Source organism: Myxocyprinus asiaticus, chromosome 45 (assembly GCF_019703515.2).
Source record: "Myxocyprinus asiaticus isolate MX2 ecotype Aquarium Trade chromosome 45, UBuf_Myxa_2, whole genome shotgun sequence".
NCBI classification, from domain to species: domain Eukaryota; kingdom Metazoa; phylum Chordata; class Actinopteri; order Cypriniformes; family Catostomidae; genus Myxocyprinus; species Myxocyprinus asiaticus.
In genome coordinates, this window is record NC_059388.1 from 31900723 (window position 1) to 31918032 (window position 17310).

Genomic DNA, 17310 nt, shown 5'->3' on the forward strand with positions numbered 1-17310 from the left:
AACAGACGTCGTGTTGCCGTAGTGCTTAAGTGCTTTGCGTAAAACGTGTGAGATGTGGGTGGTATGCCTTTGAATCGGCAATTCGGGCGTGTGCATGTTGTGGCTTTCCTCTTTAACGGGGTGTTTATGGAGACATTGAATCACTTGCCTCTCCGATGACCCAACAGATGTGGACGGAAAAGCGGGTGTGTGAGGAGAGGGCGTCCGTTCTGTTTTAACTCTGTATAAACACTCTCCGTTGGTCTCGTTGCAGCTGGAATGGCCCGGATCGGGTGTGTGGTTGCCCAGGTCGTTCTCATCTTGCTTCTGAAGGTTTCGGATCACCCCTTTGTGACCCGAAAGTGAAGATACAGGGATGGGAATGGGAATTGGAACTGGGAAGGGTATGATAACTGGGTAGGGCAATAACAACATGGGCTGCGGCCATGGTGGGGGTAATTGGGGAGGGTACGCAGGGTGAAAGGGCATGTATGGGGCAGGGAAGGGCTGAAGCAGAGGGTGCGGGTGTAGGGGGGCAAATGAAGGTGGGTGTGGAGGTCGCTGGATGGGGCTGGCAGGGCGCAGAGGGTTACGGGGAGGATAAGAAAGCGGGCTGCGAAGACCCGGGGCGTGGAGGGGCGGACGGACGAACGGGAGGGCGATCTGAGGTGGCCGCGGCTGATCCAAAGTCACATGAGATGGGCCACCCATCTGAATTTGCGCTGGACATGATCGATCCCTCGATTGGGGCACTGTGATGGGTGTTTTCAGCGAGGAAGATGATGACGATGAAGATGACACTGTCTGGAGCACCGACACGGATGTAGAAGCGGGTGTTGTGGTTTTGGGCGAGAGGGTTTTGGCTGGCGAGCTGTCCCAGGACTCTGGAGTGAGAAGTTTCTGGTTCTCTTCCACAGCCACTTTCAGATGGTTCTCCTCGTCTTTATGGGCAGTGCTGGAACCGGAACTGGAGCCGGTGAGGGTCGCACGAGCTTCCCGGTAGAACACGTCCATCTTGTACTGGTTTAGACACTTGGTGCTACAGAACTGGAGCCTCTCCTCACCCGAACCGAAGTCCAGATACTCTTTAGTGTGGCGAACATGTTTACACCAGTCACACACCTGCAGAGAGAGGAGAGAACACTTAAGGCCAAAACATACTCTATGCAAGTATGCTTCTTTTTTTGCATGCCAAAATGAGTCGGAACGCAATTCATAACACAACGTACGCGTTGCATTCTCAATGTTACAGCAAAGCAAGCAACAGACCCTATAGCGAGATTAGTGGGAACTGTCCGCTTGAGGTTTGTTGTCGCAACAGTAACGCAAGAACGCACCGGACCATGTGTTGGCAATGTAGTGCAGTTTGCATCTTACTTACGCACACTTGCCTAAAGTATGTTTCTGGCCTTAGGCCACATCCACACTAGTACGTTACGCCTCTCATCCACACTAGAACAGTGGTTTCCTCCACCAAAAACACATTGTGTAGGCTATATGAAAGCTACATACACAATATATCATCCAATGATGGCTAGAGTAAATAATCAATGTCCTTTGATAATGATTTGGGTCGCGGCAGAAATTCGAGGAGCCTGTTGACGGCGGTGTGCGTACATTCAGAGAAAACAATTGCTTCTAATTTTAAAACGCGCCATGTCATCTGCCAAACGTGACCGGTTTGCGAACCCCTTCAAGTCTGTGTTTAGAATGGAATACTAGCATACTGCTTACTGTATACTGTATACTTTATAATGTGTATTGCATACTATTTTTACAAAATAGTACATGAAACAGAATGCAACAATAAATGTTTCGAACAGTAGAATGCTGCATTGTTGCTGCATGACCTCACTATTTTGCATATTTTACCCTACTAAACAAAAACAGCTTAAAACAGCATATGGTGGTTTGCTGGTCTAAGCTGGTTTAGGCTGGTTTAGTTGGTCTCCCAGCCTGACCTGTCGACAAGAGCCCAAAACCCCTCTTAAACCATGAAAACAGACCTGCCTGACCATTGGAAACCAGCTAGGTGACCAGCTAAGACCATCAAACCACCTTAGGGCTGGTTTAAGCTGTTTTACAGCAGGGCAGAAATAAATATGGTTATTTTTTTTTTTTATAACATTTTTTATTTTTTTATTCCTTGTTCATTCGACAGCATTTGTGGCATAATGTTGATTACCAACAAAAATTAATTTTCTTTAAAAAAAGCCCAAATGTGTGTTCCAGTGAGACACTTACAATGGAAGTCAATGGGGTCAATTTTTGGAGGGTTTAAAGATAGAAATATGAAGCTTATAATTTTATAAAAGCACTTACATTAATTTTTCTGTTAAAACTTGTTTATTATTTGAGCTGTAAAGTTATATCATTAGTTTTTCGTCACCATAGCAACAAAGTTGTAAATTGTCTATATCTTTACACAGATGTGGTTAGTAAGTGATTGTATCACAGTAAAATCATGTTAACACACATATTGTTTATGTCTATACTTTTGAAACAGTGAGTATTTTAATGTTTACAGATTATTGACCCCATTGACCCCAGTGACTTCCATTGTAAGTGTCTCACTGGAACACACATTTGTGCTTTTTTTAAAGAAAAGGAGGGACGAGTTGAAATATTATTTTGTGGTAATCAACATTACACCACAAATGCTATCTTGGTTTTTATGTCATGCTTTTTAATCCAATTTTGTGCAAACATTTCTTAACTTTTAGCAATCCAATTAAATTAAAATGTTAAAGTCAACATGAAATCAAAATTGACCATATTTACTTTCTTAATTCACATGCTATGGCTGTGTGTGTGTGTTTACACGTGTGTTGTTGTTCATCTTCAGCAAAAGTCTTGAGGTCGTATCCAGGGTTTGGCCAGGGGGTGGAGACTGGTTGCCATGGCGATCTTCATCTCGAGCCTTAATGGAACACAAGACAATCCGTAAGTACTTTTGTGTGTTTGAAATCATTACACAGCGTCCCCAAAAAGTATTTGGCCAGTCAAGTCAAACTTAACTCTTTAAGCTCCGAAGGTGTTTTTAAAGATTTCCTGTTTCAGTGGCATACCCAAAATTAAAAGCTTATAACTCGACAAAAAAGTGTTTGGTATCATTGTAAAGAAAACTTTTCTATTTTTTTTTTATGATATAGATCAGGGGTCAGCAACCTTTTTGACATGGAGTGCCATTTTTTTAATATTCCTGGTCAATGGCTGTGCCAGACTCAGATTTTTGAACCACGTGATGTGTGTTTATGTTTTCTCTTGTAATCGTTTAATGTAATTTTGAGTGTAACTATGGTTTAGGGAGTGTGTACCTGTTTGCGAAATCTCAAGGATTAATAGTGGTGATTTCTTTATTACATCACGTGTTGTTCTAAAGGAAAAAGAAACAAATGAAACACTGAATGTATGCTGTCATCCGCGCAGCCTGACCAAAGCAAAGCGGGCGCGTTTACTCGCACGATTAACCGAAAGTGAAGCGCTGCCGGCTCGTGATGCGTGAATGGCTTGCACTGTTGGGTACACTGCAGTCTCGTCACATTTTAACTTTTAGTTTATCTCCCTTTCAGCTGATGAAAACACGCTGTGTGATCATGAGGAAGGATTACATCAAGATGTAGCCTGGAATGCATGTGCGGAATTTATATAAATAAAATAATCTACTCCTCTCTCGCGTTTCTGGCGTGCCAGTGATTACCCTCCATGTGCCATAGGTTGCCGACCCCTGATACAGCTTATGATACAGTCTGAGATTCTCAGCCTAAGAAAAATCACAAAAAAATAGGCCAAAAATGTTTGTTTTTTTTTGTTCTCAATCATGTCAACTGTGTCTGAGGAAAGTTTAGTGTTGATACGACAAAGCAATCAAAAGTTATAACATTACAAAAATAATTGATCATAGTGTCCAAAAGCCTCTCCAAACAAATAAAACATAATAATTGTACATAAGAACTAATTACACATGCAAACACAACGACTAAAGGTTTGCATAGCATGCAGACATGATTTTAGTAATGAGATTTCACAGAATGAGTTTCATTCTGTGTCATTTGAGTCATCATTGAGTCTGTGTCATGTATTTGGCGCCATCTCCTGGTGGCCATATGTAACATTGTGCTTCATGTGGATTATCTAATGATCTATACATCTGATTACCTTGTGTGTGGACTCGTTTGAAAGATAATCACCTCCTCTAAGTAATGATATGTGACATTTTATGTTCTGTTTATTTTATGTGAAGTTATAAGCAAAAACACGGAATATAAGCAACACCAACATAACTGTCAAAGACAGCTCTATTGCTCGCTATATTTTTGTCTGTGAGTAAAACAAATAGGCTGGATGTATTCTACTCAACATATGACACATGACCATTTGATCAGTTTGATGTTTTTACTGATTACAATAATATGTACAGTGCACATTTTTTAATAAGTTATCAAATCGGAACACTTCTGATTTGTCTTCAAATTTCAAAGCATTTGTTCAGTTTTGGTCATAATGTCTACATGCATTGGGAAGAAGAGCTTCTAAACTTTCATACGATACCTATTTTGTGTTGGTCAAGACTGTAGTTATCAATATTTTGATGATTATTTTATATTCTCTTGGGCCCATCCAAGCTTAAAGGGTTAAGTGGCCAAATATATTTTGGGGCTGCTGTATATGTGAGCTCATAAAGGTGTAATTGTAAATATATGTGTGTGTTGACTGTCCAGATAGCAGAAATCTGATCAGATGTTGAGTTTTGTCTTCTGCTGTGTGTGTGTGTAACCGGAGTCTTCTGTGCATAAAGTATGCCATGTAAGATCTTCCAACAGCGGCTCTTCCTCTCAGACAAGCTCAAACTCGTCTCTCTGTCTCTCTCGGCTGGACAAACTATCCTCTGTGTGTCAAACCGACTCTTTTCTCTCTGTTGTAGGAATGTGCAGCTCACTTGCATAAACACACCAGCTGAAAACTGATATCATCCATCCATCTTTCCATCAAACCTCTGTGTGTGTGTGTGTGTGTGTGTGTGTGTGTGTGTATATATTTAGTCAAGGTTGATTTGTCAGTGTAGTTTAATAAACACCGGCAGGGACAGCGCAGAGGTGTAAGAGAGTATTTCTAGTGTCTGATAAAGATGGTAAAGTGTCATCTGCTTTCTCTATAAATGGATCAACACTATGAAGTATTTTGTACAAATATCAAGAATGTTTTAATAAAGAATATCATGGCATTTTCTGATATTTAAAAAACACTTTAATTTCAATTAGGAAATTCTATATCATAGTAAGATGTATTCAAGTGATTGTATGTATGAAATATATATTTTTTATGTATGTTTAGTTACAAATATTTAACTAAATATTTGAGAGTTGCACCATGAAATGTAGGTGAAATATAACGCTTCGTATAAACTAAATATTTGCGGATGTCTCCGACCAGGACTAATGGTTGGAATAAATAAACAAACTGACTGAAGAACATCAATGACAGACTTCAATTATTTCAATGAAAGACTCCTTTAGACATACTGTATATGATGATGTTGACATATACACTTGTTTGCATTTACAGGAGAACATTATGTAAAATATATACTTTTTAGTGTCTCTTCAGCATTAACCCTTTAAGCTCGGATGGGCCTTGAACATTTTAATCGTCAAAATATTAATATCTAGTCTTGACCAACACAAAATAGGTATCATGTGAAAGCTTAGAAGCTCTGCTTTCCAATGCATGTAGACATTATGACCATTTATAGACAAATCAGAAGTGTTTGAGAATTTAGAAGAAAAAAAAATTGCACTGTACATATTATTGAAATCAGTAAAAACATCGATCTGATCAAATACCCATGTGTCATATGTTGTTGGAAAGCTCTCAAAGAGTAGAATACAACCAGCCTACAAAAATATAGTGAGTAATAGCTAAGTATATGTCTTTGACAATTATGTTGATGTTGCTTATATGCCGCATTTTCACTTATAACTTCATAAAAAATAAACAGAACATAAATTATTAACATCTGATTATCTTTCAAACGAGTCCACACACAAGGTAATCAGATGCATAGATCATTAGATAATCCACATGAAGCACAATGTTACATATGACCACCAGGAGATGGCGCCAAATACATGACACAGACTCAATGATGACTCAAATGACACAGAATGAAACTCATTCTGTGAAATCTCATTACTAAAATCATGTCTGCATGCTATACAAACCTTTAGTCATTGTTGTGTTTGCATGTGTAATTAGTTCTTATGTACAATTATTATGTTTTATTTGTTTGGAGAGGCTTTTGGGCACTATGATAATTATTTTTGTAACGCTATAACTTTTGATTGCTTTGTCGTACCAGCACAAAATGTAAGGGTTAAAACCAATCTAAACGGTGCACTTCCAGGTCTGCGTTGCCCGCTGTCACTGGCCTGCAAAGTTTCAACACATACAAAATATACATACAGTATATATATATATATATATATATATACATATATATATGGAATATTAAAATTTACAGTTATATTAGTATTTATTTATTACCCCTTATTAATTTTACATACAGTTCCTGAATATCATTATTTAACATACATATTTAAATGCTATATTTATGCTTTACATACCATATGAAATGTAGTTTAATACCGCTGACAATTACATGAGAAAAAAAGTTGATAACACTGAAATGTATGGCTTTTTACACTTCTGTTTAAAAATTTGAAGATTGCTATATGCCATATAATGTGACTACGCATTACTTTATAGAGAGCTTACAACCTACTAACTAAGTATTGCGTTAAGAACTGGTGGTGCAACTAAATTACGCACTGACTTCGTTACAAACTAACTAGTAGTTTCTAAGCCCTTAGCTTGAACTTTACATCCAAACTTAAGTGAGACCTTATTCACAGCTGGTGCAACCTTACCTAGGACACAAAAAATGAGCACTGTGTCATTGACCCACATACAGATATATTATCACACTTCTGTTGGTGTTTTTACCTTATTTCGTTTGAAGTATGCACGCCGACATGCAGCAAAACACTTTTCACTGCAGAAGCTCTTGAGCTCTGAACCCATGAGCAGAGAATAACGCTTCATTCCCTCCTTCTGACACCAAACACACACGATCTCAACGTTCTGAACGTCCTCCACTGAAAAGATGAGTATTTAAAAATAAGTAATTAATTTCAATGCTTAAATGTGTGTGTGTGTGTTGCGTTACACACCAGCAGAAGGTTTGATGAGTGGTACGATGACGTTCATGTTGTGTTGCTCCTTCACCCGTGGTGATGCTGAAGAAGAGTATGTTGATGATGAAGGTGAGAGCGGGATGACCACTGACTCTCTCTCGCCATTTCTGACAGGCTCTGAGGAGGATGATGCCACCTTTCTCTCAACTGCAAGCGGCTTTGGCACTGAATTTTCTAGAGGACAAAATACACAAGAGTTACAAGCAGGTATGACATACCAACAGCATGCCACTGTGCGAGTGTGTGTTTACCTTTAAGTACAGATATATGATTGCGTTTGGGACGGTTCCGTATATCAGAGGCATCAGATTCCTGCAGGTCCACTTTGTCGTACCCGTACCAGCCCAACAGCTCGTTCATTGTGTTTTCAGCAAAGTTCTAAAGGACACACAAACATGCCTGTTTAGATATCTGTGCTCAGAGCAATATGATATAAATAAGTAAAATAAGTCCAAAAGTGTCTATTTACTTTTTGGTGCCACTGTATATAAATAGAGACTTTCCATTGGTGGCATTTCCAACATCGATTATTAATGTGATCTGATAGTCCATATGCTGTGTTTATGAACACGTTTATAGGTAACTGATACAAGTTAAGCTCAATCTGACAGCATTTGTGACATAATGTTGATTACCACCTTTTCTTTAGCCCACCTATTGCGTTCGGGTCATTTTTGACCCGTGAAAAGTGTTTAATAATTTTAAAATACCACATAGTTTTTAGTACGGGAACCAAACTTTGTTACTTTGTCAAGACTATCTAAATACACATAATGTTATTTTTTTCAGATTTTAAAATAAAATTATTTAAGAGATATAACCATTAAAACAAATTATTTTACATCTTTTGCGTTCACTGGTCAATTCTGACCCGGGCATCAATCGTGGCTTTACACATAATATTATGTAGATTTTTAGTACATCTATGAATTCGATTTTTACTTATAAACACTTCATTTACATTTAGCCTCTTTCTCAAACTCTCTCACACACTTTTTGTCTCTCACTGGGACTGCACACACACACACACACGCACAAACACAAACACACACACACTGTACAGTCACACACACACACACTGTACAGTCTCACACACACACACACACACACACACACTGTACAGACACACACACACACACATACTGTACAGTCTCACACACACACTGTACAGTCACACACAGACACACACACACACACACACACACACACTGTACAGACACACACACACACACACACACACACACACACTGTACAGTCACACACAGACACACACACACACACACACACACACTGTACAGTCACACACAGACACACACACATACTGTACAGTCACACACAGACACACACACACTGTACAGTCACACACAGACACACACACACATATTGTACAGTCACACACAGACACACACACACTGTGCATTCACACACAGTCACGCACACACGCATACTGTACAGTCACACACAGACACACACACACACACACACACACAAACACACAACACATACTGTACAGTCACACACAGACACACACACACACACATACTGTACAGTCACACACAGACACATACAAACACACACATACTGTACAGTCACACACAGACACACACACACATGCTGTACAGTCACACACAGATACACACACACACACATACTGTACAATCACACACACACACACACACATACTGTACAGTCACACACACACATACTGTACAGTCACACACACACACACACACACACTGTACAGTCACACACACACACACACACACACATACTGTACAGTCACACACAGACACACACACACACACACTGTACAGTCACACACAGACATACACACACACTGTACAGTCACACACAGACATACACACACACACAAACACACACACATACTGTACAGTCACACACAGATACACACAAACAGCACACACACACATTGTACAATCACACACACACGACCACAAACACACACACATACTGTACAGTCACACACAGATACACACACACACACACATACTGTACAATCACACACACACACACACACACACACACAATCACACACACATACTGTACAGTCACACACAGATACACACACACACATACTGTACAATCACACACACACACACACACATACTGTACAGTCACACACAGATACACACAAACACAAATACTGTACAGTCACACACACACACACACACACACACACACACACATACTGTTAAGAACTTATTAATGACTTACAATATAGATTTAGATGAACACCATCGGGTTATAAATATTTATAAGCTTGAATTCCACCGGGTCAAAATTGACCCACCAATGCAAAAGGTGCATGCAGATTCTGAACGCAATAGGAGGGGTAAAAAAATCAAAAATTTTTGGAGGGTTTAAAGGCAGAAATGTAAAGCTTATAATTTTATTAAAACATTTACATTAATTCTTCTGTTAAAGCTCGTGTATTATCTGAGCTGTAAAGTTGTTTAAATCTTTGCTCGTTTGTTTTTTGTGGCAGACGACTACTGAAAAAGAGTGATTTTAGGCATCACTTTATGCTGTCGATTAAGCTTAACTTGTATTGAACTCAGAATATTCCTTATATTTTGTACGGACACATTTTTGTTTGTTGTTTACGGAGTCTAGTGATGTCACAGAGACCGGTGAGATATCTCACAACACTTATTTCATGTGTTTCACTTATTGCATACTTTTACATGAAAACATCACTTACAGCACCTTTAATCCCTGGTGTACAATCAGACAAAGGCATTTCTTCATCATATTTATCTCTGTTTCATGTGTGACTGTTAACAGTAATCAAAATGTCATCGTGAAAACTGATCTGCCTGTCATAACGTAAAACCTTTGAGCTATCCCGCAAAAAGGAGCTTGTGACTCTCATGAACAGCTTGATACAAAATTGAAATGCTTAAAAACCTCTCTCACTTTCCCTCTCTGAGATTAGAGGGCGGTTACATGATCCCAGGTTAGCAGAAATCACAGGACACCCAACACCACGGCACAGTCATGGTCTTCCCAGAAATACACCTCCTCTCCTCTCACGCTGCGATTGCCCTGAAGATTAATTACATCAGCAACCGCATCGGCTTCTCTTTCTCTCCGATCGGATTGATTGTGCCATTTTCTCATTAGCAGGAGACGGGCTTTTCCGTTCCTCCGCTCACATCCCACAATGTTGTTTTTGTTTCTTCTTGGTAGTTCATACAAACATCTGCTCGGCGAGAATGACAGGTCTGTCCCAAACCGCAGCGAGCGCAGCAGCCAAAGGCAACAAACCCGGCGCAACCCCTCACTTCGGTCCCGGCCGGCTTGCATCAGGCCCGGCTACGGTTTCATGTGTTTGGATTAAAATTAGTTAAGTTGTAACTCTACACCCCCCAATGGATATCATTCGCTGGATCCAAAATTGCTCCCACAAAAAGAGCCGTTTCCTCCCTTGTAGAGATGGAAACTCTCACAAAAAACTCACTCCGTCTCTGCTTTGTAGAGAAACGTAATATCAACACGGCCATCCATTTATAAACATTTCATATCAAATATCAGAAAGGTCTAACCTGTTTGCTTCAATAAACACCAGTTTATTAAGGTCAAAGTGTCAGTTTTCAGACATTGGGCAAGTGTGGACCTCAAAACAGCAGAAGTGTCATATGGGTTAACAATAATACAATCTACTCGAATTATTCACCTCGGGATGAGGAATAACCCGCTCCAGTTCTCATGTTAGTGAATAGGCCTATAGTTTGTTATTTGTGCTGGTTGCAGAGTGCAAATACAGTTTAGGGTCCCCAAATCAAGTGCACAAATCAAAGTCAGAGAGATCTTCAAGGCTGTGTTTCAAAACCTAGTGAGCTGCCTACTTAGACAGCCTTTTTGGGCATCTAATGATGTGGAATGAAATTATCAAATAATGCCCAAAGATGATGTCTAGGTAGGAATCTCACATCATATGATGCCAAAACATGCTGACTAGGTAAGGAAGCTCACATTATTGCCCAAAAATGCTTTCTAGATAGGCAGCTCACATCATATGATGCCTAAAAATACTGTCTAGATAGGCAGCTCACATAACATGATGCCTAAAAATGCTGACTAGGTAGGAAGCTCACATCATATGATGCCTAAAAATACTGTCTAGATAGGAATCTCACATAATATGATGCCCAAAAATGCTGACTAGGTAGGAAGCTCACATCATTGCCCAGAAATGCTTTCTAGGTAGGCAGCTCACACCATATGATGCAAAAACATGCTGACTAGGTACAAAGCCCACATCATTGCCTAAAAATGCTTTCTAGGTAGGGTACTAACATTATATGATCCCCAAAAATGCTGTCTAGATAAGCTTCACACACACCATATGATGCCTTATTATGTTGTCTAGGTAGACACCTAAATTCATATGATGCCCCAAAATAGTCTAGGTAGGCAACTCACATTATATAATGCCTAAAAATGCTGTCTAGGTAGGCATCTCACATAATATGATGCCCAGAAATGCTGTCTAGATAGGCAGCTCACATAATATGATCCCTAAAAATATTGTCTATGTAGGCTACTAACATTATATGATGCCTAAAAATGCTGTCTAGATAGGCAGCTCACATAATATGATCCCTAAAAATATTGTCTATGTAGGCTACTAACATTATATGATGCCTTAAACTGCTGTCTAGATAGGCAGCTCACATAATATGATCCCTAAAAATGTTGTCTATGTAGGCTACTAACATTATATGATGGATAAAAATGTTGTCTATGTAGGCTACTAACATTATATGATGCCTAAAAATGCTGTCTAGGTAGGCAGCTCACATAATATGATCCCTAAAAATATTATGTCTATGTAGGCTACTAACATTATATGATGCCTAAAAATGCTGTCTAGGTAGGCAGCTCACATAATATGAGCCCTAAAAATATTGTCTATGTAGGCTACTAACATTATATGATGCCTTAACTGCTGTCTAGATAGGCAGCTCACATAATATGATCCCTAAAAATATTGTCTATGTAGGCTACTAACATTATATGATTGCTAAAAATGCCGTCTAGGTGGGCTACTAACATTATAGGATGCCTAAAAATGCTGTCTAGGTAGGCTACTAACATTATAGGATGCCTTAAACTGCTGTCTAGATAGGCAGCTCACATAATATGATCCCTAAAAATATTGTCTATGTAGGCTACTAACATTATATGATGGATAAAATTGTTGTCTATGTAGGCTACTAACATTATATGATGCCTAAAAATGCTGTCTAGGTAGGCAGCTCACATAATATGATCCCTAAAAATATTATGTCTATGTAGGCTACTAACATTATATGATGCCTAAAAATGCTGTCTAGGTAGGCAGCTCACATAATATGAGCCCTAAAAATATTGTCTATGTAGGCTACTAACATTATAAGATTGCTAAAAATGCTGTCTAGGTGGGCTACTAACATTATAGGATGCCTAAAAATGCTGTCTAGGTAGGCTACTAACATTATAAGATTGCTAAAAATGCCGTCTAGGTGGGCTACTAACATTATATGATGCCTTAAACTGCTGTCTAGATAGGCAGCTCACATAATATGATCCCTAAAAATGTTGTCTATGTAGGCTACTAACATTATATGATGGATAAAATTGTTGTCTATGTAGGCTACTAACATTATATGATGCCTAAAAATGCTGTCTAGGTAGGCAGCTCACATAATATGATCCCTAAAAATATTATGTCTATGTAGGCTACTAACATTATATGATGCCTTAAACTGCTGTCTAGATAGGCAGCTCACATAATATGATCCCTAAAAATATTGTCTATGTAGGCTACTAACATTATATGATGGATAAAATTGTTGTCTATGTAGGCTACTAACATTATATGATGCCTAAAAATGCTGTCTAGGTAGGCAGCTCACATAATATGATCCCTAAAAATATTATGTCTATGTAGGCTACTAACATTATATGATGCCTAAAAATGCTGTCTAGGTAGGCAGCTCACATAATATGATCCCTAAAAATATTGTCTATGTAGGCTACTAACATTATAAGATTGCTAAAAATGCTGTCTAGGTGAGCTACTAACATTATAGGATGCCTAAAAATGCTGTCTAGGTAGGCTACTAACATTATAGGATGCTTTAAACTGCTGTCTAGATAGGTAGCTCACATAATATGATCCCTAAAAATATTATGTCTATGTAGGCTGCTAACATTATATGATGCCTAAAAATGCTGTCTAGGTAGGCAGCTCACATAATATGAGCCCTAAAAATATTGTCTATGTAGGCTACTAACATTATATGATGCCTTAACTGCTGTCTAGATAGGCAGCTCACATAATATGATCCCTAAAAATATTGTCTATGTAGGCTACTAACATTATATGATGCCTAAAAATGCTGTCTAGGTAGGCAGCTCACATAATATGATCCCTAAAAATATTGTCTATGTAGGCTACTAACATTATATGATTGCTAAAAATGCCGTCTAGGTGGGCTACTAACATTATAGGATGCCTAAAAATGCTGTCTAGGTAGGCTACTAACATTATAGGATGCCTTAAACTGCTGTCTAGATAGGCAGCTCACATAATATGATCCCTAAAAATATTGTCTATGTAGGCTACTAACATTATATGATGGATAAAATTGTTGTCTATGTAGGCTACTAACATTATATGATGCCTAAAAATGCTGTCTAGGTAGGCAGCTCACATAATATGATCCCTAAAAATATTATGTCTATGTAGGCTACTAACATTATATGATGCCTAAAAATGCTGTCTAGGTAGGCAGCTCACATAATATGAGCCCTAAAAATATTGTCTATGTAGGCTACTAACATTATAAGATTGCTAAAAATGCTGTCTAGGTGAGCTACTAACATTATAGGATGCCTAAAAATGCTGTCTAGGTAGGCTACTAACATTATAAGATTGCTAAAAATGCCGTCTAGGTGGGCTACTAACATTATATGATGCCTTAAACTGCTGTCTAGATAGGCAGCTCACATAATATGATCCCTAAAAATGTTGTCTATGTAGGCTACTAACATTATATGATGGATAAAATTGTTGTCTATGTAGGCTACTAACATTATATGATGCCTAAAAATGCTGTCTAGGTAGGCAGCTCACATAATATGATCCCTAAAAATATTATGTCTATGTAGGCTACTAACATTATATGATGCCTTAAACTGCTGTCTAGATAGGCAGCTCACATAATATGATCACTAAAAATATTATGTCTATGTAGGCTACTAACATTATATGATGCCTTAAACTGCTGTCTAGATAGGCAGCTCACATAATATGATCACTAAAAATATTATGTCTATGTAGGCTACTAACATTATATGATGCCTTAAACTGCTGTCTAGATAGGCAGCTCACATAATATGATCCCTAAAAATATTATGTCTATGTAGGCTACTAACATTATATGATGCCTTAAACTGCTGTCTAGATAGGCAGCTCACATAATATGATCACTAAAAATATTATGTCTATGTAGGCTACTAACATTATATGATGCCTTAAACTGCTGTCTAGATAGGCAGCTCACATAATATGATCACTAAAACTGCTGTCTAGATAGGCAGCTCACATAATATGATCACTAAAACAGCTGTCTAGGTAGGCAGCTATAATGTGAGATATATTGCGCCCCACCAGAAAGATCTTGATAGTCAAGATGGGACAACATGCACATTCATGCTGCTATAATGCTTTTAGGAATTAAAGCAGTTTATTAAATGATGATGCACATTTTGGGTCACCTGACAAACATTTGACTCTGTACATACTTATTTAGGCATCATAGATCATTGGCATTTAGTGCTGCATATGATGCCTAAAAATACTGTCTTGGTAGGCAGCTCACTAGGTTTTCAAACAAAAACCACATTGAAAACTCTTAAAACGCTGTTCAACTTTTGTCCTACCTTCATGTCCTCATTCACGTCTCTCTTGACCGGGTGAGCAGGTTTCCTGCTGCGCTTGTTGTCCGGCGGTCGCCCCTTTTCCATCTCGGGCATGATTCGGGTGAAGCGGGTGCGCGGAACGGACACTGTCGGTCGCGGCTGTCACGGGAATCTGACGTCCATCCTGAACGATCGACGTGCCGCTGGAACAATGATGATCTTACAGGAGAAACGCGAGGAGCGCAGCGGAGATTAGGGGAGGAGGTGAAACCCAACACCCTTCTCCTCCCACCGGTTCCCCGGATCTATTTCGGCAGGAATGCGGGGGACCGAGGGTTTTACCCGGGCAAAGAAAGTGCATGCTGATGTGTGTGCCAATCATCTGATTTACAAATGCAAAACTAAAACTTTGAAGGCGTTGTGTATAGGATAAACCCAACTAACAATGTTTGGTTTCCAGAACATTCTGGGAACATTAGTTTTTGGTTCCCAGAACGTTCCCAGATCAGAGGTCATTTTTTTGATTAGGCAGGAAAGTTTATTTTTTATTTTATTATTATTATTATTATTATTATTATTAGTTTTTTTATTTATTTATTATTTTTTTATTATTATTTTTTTTTTTTATGGAAATAGAATGTTACCTAAAAAAAATAAAAAATCCTAGAACGTTCCGGGAATGTTAGTTTTTGGTTTCCAGGACGTTTCCAGATCAGATGTTCTTTTTTTGATTAGGGCAGGAAAGTTTTTTTATTTATTTATTATTTTTATTTTATTTTATTTTTTTATGGAAATAGAATGTTACCTAAAAAAAAAAAAAATTCCTAGAACGTTCAGGGAATGTTAGTTTTTGGTTTCCAGAACATTCTGGGAACGTTAGTTTTTGGTTCCCAGAACGTTCCCAGATCAAAGGTTCTGTTTTTGATTAGGCAGAAAAGTTTTTTACGGAAATATAATGTCCCACTAAAACAATTTGGTTCCTAGAACATTCTGGGAATGTTAGTTTTTGGTTTCCAGGACGTTCCCTGATCAGAGTGTCTTTATTATTATTATTATTATTATTATTATTATTATGCAGGAAAGTTTTTTTATGGAAATAGAATGTTCCAAAAAAAAAAAAAAAAAAAAAGTTTGTAGAACATTCTGGGAACGTTAGTTTTTGGTTTCCAGGACGTTCCCAGATCAAGGGCTCTTTTTTTTTATTAGACAGGAAGATTTTTATGGAAATAGAATGTTCCCAACGAAACAAAATTTGGTTCCTAGAATGTTCTGGGAACGTTAATTTTTGGTTTCCAGGACGTTCCCTGATCAGAGGTTCTTTTTTTCCTTTTTTTTTTTTTTTTTTTGATAAGGCAGAAAAGATATTATGGAAATAGAATGTTCCAAACGAAAAAAATAAATATTTGGTTCCTAGAATATTCTGGGAACGTTACTTTTTGGTTCCCACCATGTTCCCAAAACAGAGCTTTAAAGTTCTTTTTTTGTTAGCCAGGAAGGTTTTCATGTTAAATTTTTTTACTGGAATGGAACATTTGTTTTAGGTTGTGAATAATGGTTCCCCTAACCTCTAAATTCTGGAAACCTTTCTTCAACCAAACTGCAACATTATATCAATAACCAGTCTAAAAGCCATGTCTTGTTTTAATCTGTTATACATTCTATATAAGTTCTTATTAGGTTGTCACACAAAAGCCTCCCTGTAATGTTCTGGGAAGGTTATTTATGGTTATAAGAAAAACCCCAAAAGAACATTCCTAGAACTTAAGGAGTTGGTTCCCACAAAAAAAATTAAAAAAATAAGCAAATGGGAACCATTCACTAACATTAGGGGAACGTTCAGCCAGAGCACATGACATAGTTAGGACTGTTTGGTTTTTATAGGTAATTTACCCTGTTTCAACGACTTCTGGTTGATTAGCAATTACCGTGGGACAGTGACGGTTAAATTATGGTCCAAAACATGAATGAATACAACTGCACTTATATCCCCATGGTATTACAATTTACATTTGGCAGAAAGTTTTATCCATATAGTAATTTACAGTGCGTATAGGCCATATCTGTCCCAGAGGAACACTGTATTACTACAGCAGTACTTTCTGTTAGCGTGAAATGAGAAGAAAGTAAAATCTGTCCTCTGTCTCAT

At 38.2% G+C, this 17310-nt stretch overlaps 1 protein-coding gene across 1 annotated transcript in view; it reads right to left on the reverse strand.

The window, feature by feature from the left end:
* Positions 1-15375, reverse strand: part of LOC127435179 (sine oculis-binding protein homolog B-like) — a 27067-nt gene extending 11692 nt beyond the window's left edge. The window contains exons 1-6 of the mRNA XM_051688436.1: positions 15186-15375; positions 7484-7610; positions 7209-7406; positions 6982-7133; positions 2801-2899; positions 1-1101 (exon numbers count right to left, since the gene is read on the reverse strand). The exon at positions 1-1101 is cut by the window's left edge and continues 494 nt beyond it. Coding sequence (XP_051544396.1) covers positions 1-1101; positions 2801-2899; positions 6982-7133; positions 7209-7406; positions 7484-7610; positions 15186-15278 — 1770 coding nt within the window. The 5' untranslated portion in view covers positions 15279-15375. The remainder of the gene's footprint in view (positions 1102-2800; positions 2900-6981; positions 7134-7208; positions 7407-7483; positions 7611-15185) is intronic.
* Positions 15376-17310: the final 1935 nt, after the last annotated feature.